Raw genomic sequence first — 13,301 nt, forward strand, 5'->3', positions numbered from 1 at the left:
AATCCATAAAGATTTTCTGCCACCTGATCTAACACCTCAGCTCCAGGCACGATGGATAAGTGAGCTTGAGAGGATTCAAAAATTTGTTTTTTAAATTTAGTTATGTCCAATGATAAGTTATCTTCCCTACCTAGAAGGTGTCCTTTGACCATTTCCCATGAATGATCAGTCTTGTTATAGGAATACGGGGTGATACAGAAATCCAAAGTATTCCAATCACACTGCATTTGCATGCGATGTTCGAGACTCACTACCCGATCTCCAAGCCAAATAATAGACTGTCTTAAATCATTAATTTGATTTGCCAATTTTTGATCAATGCCTTGTTGAGAATTCCACGTTTGGGTGGAATTGGTTTGCTAATCATTAACAAAATGAGCTGTTTGAATGGATTGGTGTAATGCCATTCCTGCAGTGGTGGCCATTGCAGTGACTGTAATTAGGCCCATGATAACAGCGATTAAAGTGAAAACAAATCTCTTAGATCTTTTTAGAATTCGCTGTAACACTTCATTAATTAAATGTATTGAGGGGGAGGATTCCCAAGGTCTGGGCAAAGTTACTGGAATCCAGATTCCTTCTCAAGCTCGAACCAACATTACACTTTTCCTGGAGTCAAAACGGGAGTTAATACAAGTGTATAAATGACAATTAATGCATTGGACAGTTTGATTATTCGTCCAAATTTTGATATTTCCCACTAATAGCATGTAAGGAGGCTTAACACAACTCTGTATGGGAACAGTCAGGTTGGAGGTAAGTAAAGCAGAATGTCTGGATCTACGTTGATACTGAGAGAGTGGGACGGTAGTGGGAACAACTGACAGAATAGTTTTCCCTTCCCATACTCGCAGTCCAGACATGGCAATTGCCAATTTCCAAAGTTCTGGGTGTTCTGGGCTCAGAATGGGGAGTATCATATGAGGCCTGGGGCAGGGGGGATAATGCCTTTATCTTCCCATTTTAAGGGAAAGAATGAGCTGAACCTCCTATGCAAAGTAGAATGATGATTCTCGTTCTCCTGTTAAGAAGTAAAATAAGTAGCCTCCAGGCATTCCCTTCTGCCAGAGGAGCAATTGTTTTTTAAATAGCCCTTTGGTGCCCAGTCTATTACTAAACCATATGAGTCAATTTTTAATATTACTGCATGTGAGTTAACACGATCTTCCCAAATTAAAATTTTAGATGGGCCCTTAAAATTTTTAGGGCATGGTTTTTCTGCAGGTTTATATTGAAAGTATGGGGTATCTCCCATTACTCCTCCTTTCATTTGTTTTAAAGGAGAAAGGGAGAGGCCAGAGACCAAATGTCCCATTTTATCTGTAGCTGATCTTTCCGGAAGATAAGCAGCCCGGACTTGAGTTTCTAGATGGATACAACTAAGTGCATGTCCGAGGCACAGAGGGGGGTATTTATAACCCATGGTAACATTAAATGCAGTGCCTTCTTCTCCTGGTTGAGCAGGGCAACGGTCATCTCTTGCTCCAGGCATCCACGCACTATCGTTAGTGTAGATTTCTGCAGGAGCACCTATCCAGGTGACAGGTCAAATAAGTGGAGGAAAAGGCACATAAGCCCAATAAGAATAATTATGTGTAGCAGGTAAATCAGTGTGAGAGGAAACTGGTGAGACAGAAAGTATAAGGAGGAGAATCATTAAATAAAACCTAGTGTAAGCGAGATTCAGTGCTGAAGGAGGAAGAGAAGAACAGAGGGATGTTATTTTCAGGCTAATAGAAATGGTGAGATTTTTAGGTTTGTAAGAAGAAAAAAGAAAGGTAATCAGGAGAAGTGGGATTAGTTAGATCGGTCTCCATTGCCATCAGGGAGGACTGATTTAAACCCATTGTGATTTGGTGTGCCTGTTTCTGTGGAGTCGGCACAGATCTCACCACGTCTGAGGGCAGTCTCTGACACAGACGTCTTTTCTCTGCGGTTTTCATTGTCAGTATTCACCCGAAGCTTGAGTCTTCTGGTGGGTACCCAGACAGGGGATTGATGATCTCCTGGTGAAACACAAGTATATCATCTTCCCCACGTTATAATTGTTCCAGGTTCCCAGGTATTGGTTTGGGAGTTTTTCCATAACACTGGCTTGTCTTCGTTTAAGGAGAATTTTTTGCCTGTATAATGGTGTTTGGCTGCAGTTAGAGTATTATCTTTAGGAACATTTTAAAAAATTAGAGTAAACAATGCCAAATGTAATTGGGAGTGGGGAGTAGTTAAATCATGTTTTGGTTGTTCAGACTGTTTGGACAATTGGGTTTTTAAAGTGCGATTGGCCCGTTCCACCACAGCCTGTCCCTGAGGATTGTAAGCGATTCCAGTAATATGGGAAATTCCCCACTGTTGCATAAATGAATCAAAAGCCTTACTAACGTATCCAGGGGTATAGTCTGTCTTTATTTGATATGGAAGCCCCATAACTGCAAAGCAAGAATACTGATGTTTTTTAACATGGGCCATGCCTTCCCCTGTTTGGCAAGTAGCCCAGATAAAACCTGAGAAGGTATCTACAGAGACATGCACATATGACAGTCCGCCAAAGGAGCTAACATGAGTCACATCCATTTGCCATAAAGCATTAGCAGTTAGGCCTCTAGGATTAACGCCAGGTTCCTGATTTGGAAGTACGAAGACCTGGCACTGAGGGCATCTGTGAACAATAAACTTAGCCTGTTTCCAGGTAAGAGCAAATTTATCTTTTAATCCAGCAGCATTGACATGAGTGAGAATATGGAACTCCTGAGCTTCTTGGGTTGTAAAAGAGACCAAACAGTCGACTTTATGGTTACCGGCAGACATGGGTCCTGGTAAAGTGGTATGAGATCTAATATGTGTAATATAGAAAGGGTGTCTATGTTGGAAAACTGCCTGTTGTAACCTTGAAAATAAAGAAGCCAATTCAGAATTATCAATATGTTTGATAGTAGCAGTTTCTATATTTTTAGTGGCATGTACAACATAAGTGGAATCTGAGACAATATTTAAAGGTTTGGGGAAATCCTGTAAGGCAGTAATCACAGCAATTAACTCTGCCTTTTGAGCAGAAGTATAAGAGGTAGAAATAAGTTTGTCTGTAGGACCTATATAACCAGCATTGCCATTACTGGAGCCATCAGTGAACACTGTAACGGCCTCAGGAATGGGTTGATCCTTGGTTAATCGAGGAACCACCCAAGACGTCATTTTTATAAAATCAAACCATTTGTTTTTTGGATAGTGATTGTCAATAACGCCAATAAAATCAGCCAAGTGAATTTGCCACAGTACGGAATGTTGAAAGGCAGCTTGAACTTTGAGCTAATTTAAAGGAACTACAATTACATTTGGATCAAATCCAGAAATTTGAAGTATTCTGCACCGAGCCTGTCCAATTAATATGGCTATTTGGTCTAGATAAACACACAAAGTTTTTGACACAGAATGAGGAAGAAAACACCACTCCACTAAATCATTATGTTGAACTATTAGTCCAGTAGGGGAGTGTAATGAAGCGAAAACCAGAAGCTGAAAAGGCTGAATCGGCTGTACTCTAGATAACTGGGTGGTCTGGATTCTTTCCTCTACGAATTCCAGTTCTAGTAAAGCCTCAGGGGTCAAAGTCCTGGGGCTGCGGAGGTCGGAATCTCCCAGCAGTGTAGAGAACAAGTTAGACAGCACATAGGTCGGAATGCCTAAAGTAGGTCTTAAATAATTAATGTTACACAAAAGTTTTTGGAAGTCATTTAAAGTTTTTAAAGGATCTCTCCTAATTTGAATCTTTTGAGGTCGAATGCATTGTTTATCGACCACCATTCCTAAATATTGAACAGGAGTGGTCTGTTGAATTTTATCCTGAGCGATGTGTAATCCAGCCTCTGTAACACAGCGGCTCAAAATTTGGTAACAGTCAATTAATTCTTTATCAGTGGGGGCAGCAATTAAAATATCATCAATATAATGAAGAATATAGGCCTTGGGAAATTGGGCTCGAACTGGTGAAAGCACTTGTCCAACATGAAGCTGGCAGATTGTAAGGCTATTTAGCATTCCCTGAGGAAGTACTTTCCATTGATAACGAGCTGCAGGCTCCTGATTATTGATAGATAGTATAGTAAAAGCAAATTTTTCACAATCTGATTTATGTAAAGCAATATGAAAAAAGCAATCTTTAAGATCAATAACTATGAGAGGCCAATTTTTAGGTATTAAAGCAGGGGCAGGTATGCCAGTTTGGACGGCCCCCATAGGTTTAATTACAGCATTAATGGCCCTTAAATCGGTTACCATCTGCCATTTGCCTGATTTCTTTTTTACTAGAAACACAGGAGAATTCCAAGAGGAAAGAGAAGATTCCACATTTCCAAGTTGTAACTGTTCAGAAACCAATTGAGTTAAAGCCTCCAGTTTTTCTTTAGAAAGCAGCCACTGCTAAATCCAAATGGGTATGTCAGATTTCCATTGTAAAGGGATAGGATTCGGAGGCGTGGCAGCGGCCGCCACTAAAAAGGATAACCTAAACCAGCCCTGTTTTCTTTTATAGTAACTGGGAGGGGTTTAGTAATCCCTTCATGCTTTGGACTGAGACCGAGTCCAGGAACAAACCCCAAGTTTTCCATCATATGCTGACTGGGAGCACTATAAGAGTTATGTGGAATATTAATTTCAGCCCCCCATTGTGCCAGTAAATCTCTACCCCAAAGATTAATGGGAATTGGCATGATATAGGGCTGAATTGTGCCCTTTTGACCATCAGGGCCAGTGCAAGGCAAGATAAATGTGCTCTCATAAACTTCCTCAGCCTTTCCAACACCTACTAGTCCCATGTTAGTGGGATGTTTAAGCCAAGAGGAAGGCCATAAACTAGAGGAAATAACAGAAACATCAGCACCAGTATCTACTAGGCCCTCAGACTTTTTTCCTTGAATGTGTATCATGCACCTAGGCCTTTGTTTAGCAATTACATTAATCCAATAAGCGGCCTTTTCACCGCTGGAGCCCATCCCAGGGCCATGTGTCTTATCTCCTTTGTTTAAAATGATATTAGATAGTAAAAGCAATTGAGCAATTGACTCACCGGCCGGAATGGAAACAGGAACCTTGGCAGACACGATTAATTTAATCTCATCAACGGAATCAGAATTAATGAGACCAGTATGAATGGTGATTCCTTTAGCAGAGGTAGATGCTCTACCTAACACCAGGCCCACCGAACCTTGAGGTAAAGGGCCAGTGACCCCCGTGGGGACAATCAAAGGCAAAGAGTCAGGTAGTAAATTCAGAAGACTAGTACTACAGAGATCAACCACCCCACCTCCTACTGTGGAGGTGGACAAGCATTGTACTGAGACAGACGGAGAGGCTGGGACCCATTTGGTTTGGCTGTAGGTAGATTTGTTTGTGCTGGGGGTTGCTTTGGGACTGCCTGAAGCGGAAATGCAACATTGGTCTGAGTTTGAAGTGTCCCATTTGATGTTGGGGCCTGGGACCAGCCCTGCTCCCCGTTTCCCTGGTGTTGTGGCAGGGGGTTTCCATCTATATCATACTTACAGCGGCAAATATTTGCCAATGTTTACCTTTGCGACAACGTGGGCAAACAGTAGGAGCAGCATTTGGCCATGTGTGTTGAGCCAGCTTGGCTGCTTGTAAGTTTTTAACAGTGCAATTTCTTCGAGTATGACCAAGTTGGCCACAAGTATAGCAGGCTCCAAAAGAAGAATTAGTGGGACCAGTTTGGTTGGTGTCCTTCATGGCCCGTGCCCACAGAATAGCTTTGTGGGTGTCTGATCCAATGCCTTCACAAGCTTTAATATATGCAGGCAACACCTTGTGATCAGGTAAATTTTGTCGTTGGACAGAACGCATGGCCATTTTACATTCGTGGTTTGCATTTTCAAAACCTAACATACGAAGGAGAATGCCTTGAGCGTGCTCATCAGAGACAGATTTTTCAACAGCGTCTTGTAATTTAGCTAAAAAATCAGGGTATAATTCAGAGTGACCTTGTTTAACCATGGTAAAAGAAACAGGAGCTTGGTCTGTAGCGCATAATTTATCCCAAGCTCTCATACACACCTTTGTTACTTGTTCTGTGGTGAGGGCATCAAAGTTTAATTGGGCATAAGTATCAGAGAAACTATTGGAGCCTGTGAGCTGAGCCTGAGTAATTAGAATGCCATTACTTCAATTTAGCTGAGCCTGCAAACGGGCCTCCTCTGACCACCAGGTATGAAATTGTAAATGCTGAGATGGGGTTAGAACAGCTTTTGCCAAAAGGTCCCAATCTAAAGGAAGTAAAGTGACCTCCATACAAAAAGTTTGTAAAACCATCTTAACATAAGGAGAAGTAGGACCATACTGAGTACAAGCATCCTTAAATTGTTTTAAAAAGGTAAGATTAAGAGGTACATAATGATCATTTGTAACCCTTGGACGTTAGGTGGGTCTAGCGCGACCGGATAAGTCCATGCATCTAATCCACTTATTTGTTTTGGCGTAATAAGTGTTGCACTGAAGTTTGAAGAGTAGGCATCTGAGACGGAGTTGGCATAGAAGTGACAGGAAAAGCATGTGTAGATAAGGGAAACTGAGGGTGAGAGGGTTGGACCGGGATGAGAGTGTGAGAAAGGGGCATTGGAGGAACAGAAGGAGCAGAAGTATACTGGTGATTACTGCTGTTCACGTGTGAAGAAGGGTACAGAGAAGCAGGCTGAGTGGATGGTAAAGTGACCGGTTGAGGAACCGAAACGACAGGAGGGTGAGGAGCTGAAGTGGATGGGGGAGGGCCTGCAGAATTATAGGTAAATTGCACTTTGGTCCCAGAGCCACTAAGTGATTCCAGAGGTTTGAGAAGAGAATAATTACCATAAATATGATCCTGGGCTGTGTGAGTTGGGGCTGCAGGAGTTACATGTACCAGCTCTTCATGAAAAGAAATAAGATCATCAGGGGGTGACCGTAAGTCAAAGTCATCCGAGTTAGACATTGAATTCTTTACATTGTCAGGTAGGGGAGGAGTAGCCGGAGGGAGAGGCTGATCAGATAACGAAGGCTGTGCAGGAGAGGAAGGTTGAGGAAAAGGTGGAGGATCGTCAGATTCAGAAAATTGTGGTAACTGTAGGGGGTCATGGGATTGGTATGTCATCAGGACAGCAGGTACCAAGGCCCAGTCACCCCAAACAGTGATGGGAATATAATTCCCTGTGGAGACCAGTTCCTTGAATGTTGCACCAACACGATCCCATAGTTGTACATCTAAGGTTCCTTTTTCAGGAAACCAAGAACAGTATTGTTCTACTACCCTGAATAGAGTGACCATATTTTCCATAGGCACTCGAACACGACCCTGTTTTTTTTTTTTTTTTTTTTTTTTTTTTGAGACGGAGTCTCGCTCTGTCGCCCAGGCTGGAGTGCAGTGGCGCGATCTCGGCTCACTGCAAGCTCCGCCTCCCGGGTTCACGCCATTCTCCTGCCTCAGCCTCCCGAGTAGCTGGGACTACAGGCGCCCGCTACCACGCCCGGCTAATTTTTTGTATTTTTAGTAGAGACGGGGTTTCACCGTGTTAGCCAGGATGGTCTCGATCTCCTGACCTCGTGATCCGCCCGCCTCGGCCTCCCAAAGTGCTGGGATTACAGGCGTGAGCCACCGCGCCCGGCCCACGACCCTGTTTTAACAGGAGTTTAATATAGCAGAGATAAGCATGATGCTTAGACTCTGCATGACCCATAGTTAACCCGGACCATACACAGACTACTCACCACTTGTCAGGGAGTCGACACGCATTTCTGTGGACCAAACCGATGACGTTTCTCCGCACCTACCAAAGGGAATCGGGTTCCCTCATGCACTTAGGAAAAAAGAAAGACCATGTGGGCGCCAGATATTGGGGGAAATTCAGCCAGATATCGGGCAAAATTCACCCCTGATATTTCATGTAGGTTCTTTTCTATTTTCCCTAAGCATCCACCGGTTTGAGAAATAAAGGGACAGAGTACAAAAGAGAGAAATTTTAAAGCTGGGCATCTGGGGGAGACATCACATGTCGGTAGGTTCCGTGATGCCCCACAAGCCGCAAAACCAGCAAGTTTTTATTTGGGATTTTCAAAAGGGGAGGGAGTGTACGAATAGGGTGTGGGTCACAGAGATCACGTACTTCACAAGGTAATAGAATATCACAAGGCAAATGGAGGCAGGGCGAGATCACAGGACCACAGGACCGGGGTGAAATTAAAATTGCTAATGAAGTTTCGGGCACCATGCTCATTGATAACATCTTATCAGGAGACAGGGTTTGAGAGCAACCGGTCTGACCAAATTTATTAGGTGGGAATTTCCTTGTCCTAATAAGCCTGGGAGCACTATGGGAGACTGGGGCTTATTTCATCCCTACAGTTTCAACCATAGAATACGGCCACACCCAAGGGGGCCATTTTAGAGGCCCACCCTCAGGGGCGCATTCTCTTTCTCAGGGATGTTCCTTGCTGAGAAAAAGAATTCAGTGATATTTCTCCCATTTGCTTTTGAAAGAAGAGAAATACAGCTCTGTTCCGCCCAGCTCACCGGTGGTCAGAGTTTAAGGTTACCTCTCTTGTTCCCTGAACATTGCTGTTATCCTGTTCTTTTTTCAAGGTGCCCAGATTTCATATTGTTCAAACACACATGCTCTACAATTTGTGCAGTTAACACAATCATCACAGGGTCCTGAGGTGACATACATCCTCCTCAGCTTACGAGATGACAGGATTAAGAGATTAAAGTAAAGACAGGCACAGGAAATCACAAGAGTATTGATTGGGGAAGTGATAAGTGTCCGTGAAATCTTCACAATTTATGTTTAGAGATTGCAGTAAAGACAGGCATAAGAAATTATAAAAGTATTAATTTGGGGAACTAATAAATGTCCATAAAATCTTCACAATCCACGTTCTTCCGACATGGCTTCAGTGGGTCCCTCCGTTTGGGGTCCCTGACTTCCCTCAACAGAAGCCAATGTTTACTCTCCATCAAAACCCATAGTTGTTTTTTATAGCACTGCTGAGGCACTTATTACGGCCTACCCAAGGTCTTATCTTGCTGAAGTCTGAGGCTACATATGATTCATGTTTCATCCCCAAAAGTTAGCATAAAAGACTCCACAATATAATTGCACATATAAATAGTGTTCCTTGATATTGTATCCTAAATAAAAATATAACAAATTAATCTGAATGAATCTATGCCCTCAAACTGAGTGAAAGTGGCCCGTCTTGGTTGCTTTCTTCTTTTCTGTGTGCTTCTTCGAGCTTAGATCCCTGACTATAGCCTGTGAAAGCCCAGGTTTAGGCCCATAATCACCCCATCTTCTCAAATTGCAATTAAGCAAAGGAGCTTCTCAGAACAGATAAGGTCTTTTTGATACACCCAGGAGCAAAACTGAAAGGTGAGTTCTCCAGAATTTATGCAAGCGTATGTTCCTCTAATGTCAGATTTCATTTGCTTGGTAATTTTGCAGGGAAGTGTCTAGCAGCCAACACCTTCTGAAGGACAATGTGGCACTGATCTTATGTGAAGCAGTGTTTCCCAACCTTGAATAAATCATAAAGTCATTTACAAGGAAAACCAATTCCTATAGGACAGCAGACAAAATATTATAATGTTATTTAAACATTTACAAACACAAATCTAGCTGTAAATATTATACACTTATAGTTCTTATGCAGCTGTTAAACCACAACAAGTTAATACATCAAATCCAGACAAACTCAGTGAGACAAAAATTTTCAACACTAACTTAATGCAATGAATGATTCTTCTTTGTCAAAATGGAATTTTTAAAAACCAAAAAAAATGGTAGATGTTGGTAAAATATATAAAATATGGTGCATGCTGCAGAAGAACATCTACATGCAGCTTGCCTCCTCTGTTACATGATGACATGATTCTCCACCACATATCTTCACCTGCACTACTGCAAAATTATTCATACAGTGTGCCATCACACATGATGTCACTTGATTTTCTCTTGGTGTGAATGTATTATTTACGTATTACATCTGATTTTCTTCCTCTCCTCATTAACTTTCAACAGTTAAAATCATATTACTGGATGCCAAACATCAGTATCAAATGCAAATGCAAACACGGACATTGAAATTACATAAAATTGCATAATCAAGAATAAACTTCTATTGAATATGTTTTATAACATCATCCAAATAAAAACACAAAATTCTCAAATTATCACAGAGAACTCTTAAACTGCTATGATTATAAATGTAGACACTATTTTAAGAGGCACTGATATGGGTTATGTTTTATATAATCTTACTTTCTCACAGCAGTGCTTGGTAGATTAAGTATTTTCTGCATTTTCCATGGTGATTGGTATCAATCTGAGATATAATATGATTGTTCCAAATGCTTGTGAGTTTCTTTTCACTTATCAAAAACTCTGAAAATGCTGGACATGGTGGCTCACACCTGTAATCTAAGCAGTTTGGGAGGCTGAGGAGGGAGGATCACTTGAGCCCAGGAGTTTGAGACTAGCCTGGGCAATACAGCAAGAACCAATCTCTACAAAAAATTAAAAATTAGCCCAGCATGGTGGCATGCATCTTTGGTCCCAGCTACTCAGGAGGCTGAGGTGGGAAGATTGCTAGAGCCCAGGAGGTTGAGGCTGCAGTGAGCTGTGATTGCACCGCTGCATTCCAGCCTGGGTGACCCTGTCTCAAAAGAGCGAGACCCTGTCTCAAAAAAAAACAAACAAACAATAAAACTCTGCACAAATCAGACTTGGTTATTCCAAAGTAGTACTTAATAGGCTCTAGACAGTTGTGAGAAAAGGTAGAATAAGTAGAAAATCTTATCAGAGTTTTAAAAAATAATATGTATAATGAATCTCAATGAATTATTTGATTGAAATGGATTTATATTTTCACCACCCAGTTGGTTTTTTAAGGAGATAATTAAATATGTTAAATGTTAAGGATGTTTTATTTGCCTCCTTCTCTAAAGTTATCTAGACTCACCTAAAGTTTTTTTTTTTCTTCTAGATTTGTTACTGAGCTACAAGAGGATTTTTTGGGAGAGAATGGCTTCATTGGCCAAGAATTAAATTCTGGGATAGAATCACCTTTTGTAAAGATGAAAGACAATGGAAGTGACTATTTGGTTTACCTTCCAAGCCAAATGTTTGAGCCACAAAAATTAATGATCAATTATGAAAAAGATCAAAAATCTGCAGAAATTGCAAGTCTCACTTCTGGTAAGAAAATGAAAAGTCATGATGGAAATGTTTAAATAGCCAGGATCCTCATCTTTTAACACTAGTAGAAAATCAAATAAATTAAGGCTGGTATCTAAAGCAACTTTTTTTAAAGTTCATTATGGTAGATACAACTTCTACTTTTACTGAAATTGAAGAAGTGAATGGTGACAGGCACTGCTAGGGAGATCACTGATAGAACCTCTCAGAAATGTCCCTGATATTCTTACCAAGCTTAAGATTTCTCTAGCATCCACAGTTTAGAAGGTTAGTATGATGTAGAAGGAAGCAGTATAGTGAACATCAGAGCAAAGGAGGGATTAAAATGACTTTTTTTGAGCGGGGGGGGATGGAGTTTCATTCTTGTTGTTCAGGCTGGAGTGCAATGGTGTGGTCTTGGCTCACCACAACCTCCGCCACCCGGGTTCAAGCGATTCTCTTTAAAATGACTTTTTAAAGTTGGCCTGGCCAGTGTTCCAGAATTTGTGATAATATGAGAAAGTATGTTTTATTTTTGTGGTACCCAGAAATGATAGAACATAAACTCCCTTGATGCCTGCTCTATACATTTTAATGGCAAAGCAATAACTTTTGTAAAAATGTAATAATTTCAAACAAATCAGATATAAAGGAGTATGTCTATATTTTCATTAAAAAGTGTGAGGGGAGGTGGGAATGGGTAATGGGTAGAGAAAAAGGAAAAAAAGAGGAAGAACTACTATTTGATGGCACAACAGGGTAACTATAGTCCATAATTTTAAAAACATTTAAAAATAACCAAAAGAGTATAATTCAATTGTGTAATACAAAAGATAAATGATGATTCTCATCATTCCATGATAAGAATGAGGTACCCGATTCTCCATGATGTGATTATTATGCATTGCATGCCTGTATCAAAACATATTATGTACCCCATAAATTTATACACCTACTCTATATCCATATAAATTAAAAATATGTGTATTTTTAATTCCAAAGAGACTATTCAGCCATTCCACCTGTGAATCTGGAATCTTCTAAAATGCTTGTTTGGCAGAAGGTCAGCATTTTAAGCATTGTTCCAAAAGTATCATATGGTAGTTAGAGTACATAAGTATAAGAGAAAAAGGGGCCAGTTTTGTACTATAATATTCATTCTTAGTAGCTTCCTGGGATAAAATTTTTTTTCTTGGGTTTAACACTTACATCCCCACAATTATTTCTAAAATATAAATACTCGAACCTTATCTTTAAAACAGCTAAACTTACCTTTGTAGAAGCTACGATTAAGGATAAAAAAGACAATCATTAGTTGAAAAATAGGCATCTTAGCTCAAAAAAAGTAGTGATGCAGTAAAACTAGATACATGTAGTACCATGGCATTAAGACATTCAAATGTGTATTTTTTTAGTTAAAACTTTTTTTATTTTCATGTAGACATAGCCTGAAGAAGAAAATTGAAGATTTGTACTTTTTAATGGATGTTAATTGTGCATGTTCATTTTAATGACATACAAATTAGAGTAGCCTTCAAGGTACAATAATTTATTATGGTTTGGTTTAAAAAGGGGAAAAAAGAGAAGAAGAGGTGTTTTGGTAGAGGGTTAGAGTATCAAATTGTCATTTGTGATAGCTTTGTTAGAGCTAAGCATCCCAAAGTCTGGTAATTTAGAAGCATGAGCCTTTTCAGGAAAGACAGATATGACTGGATATGAAAGAAATGAAGCAAAGAAGGGCATCTTTGCATCAGTCATTGTTAATGACTGATGTTCAGTATAAAAGAAAGACTTTTCATTGATTTTTTTCAGCTGTCTGAGAATCAAGATCTGTATAGTTAGTGTAAGGTCCCATTTGGCTGAAGAAATAATTGTTCATAGCTCTAGCAGGGAAAAAAATGTAAATCCTACCCCACCCAGTTTCTCCTACAGTGAGTTGAAGTATGCTGAGAGTTCTGGGGATGATTATGTCAGGTTGGGATAGCCTGGAAACACTGACCGTTTCAGATGGAAGGATAATGTGTATGTTTTAATCCTTTAAAATAAATGTGAGTCTCAGATCATAAGTGTTTTCTAGGAACTTTGTGCTATTCTCTT

General features: G+C 40.4%; 1 protein-coding gene across 3 annotated transcripts in view; it reads left to right on the plus strand.

Annotated features, from left to right (window-relative positions):
- The window catches only part of COL6A5 (collagen type VI alpha 5 chain), a 139,675-nt gene that overhangs the window by 99,287 nt on the left and 27,087 nt on the right, over positions 1-13,301 (plus strand). For all 3 annotated transcript variants that reach the window (XM_057301893.1, XM_057301894.1, XM_024928310.4), the window contains one exon: positions 11,014-11,225. In XM_057301893.1, coding sequence (XP_057157876.1) covers positions 11,014-11,225 — 212 coding nt within the window. The remainder of the gene's footprint in view (positions 1-11,013; positions 11,226-13,301) is intronic.

This window comes from Pan paniscus, chromosome 2 (genome assembly GCF_029289425.2).
Source record: "Pan paniscus chromosome 2, NHGRI_mPanPan1-v2.0_pri, whole genome shotgun sequence".
In the NCBI taxonomy this organism is placed as follows: Eukaryota; Metazoa; Chordata; class Mammalia; order Primates; family Hominidae; genus Pan; species Pan paniscus.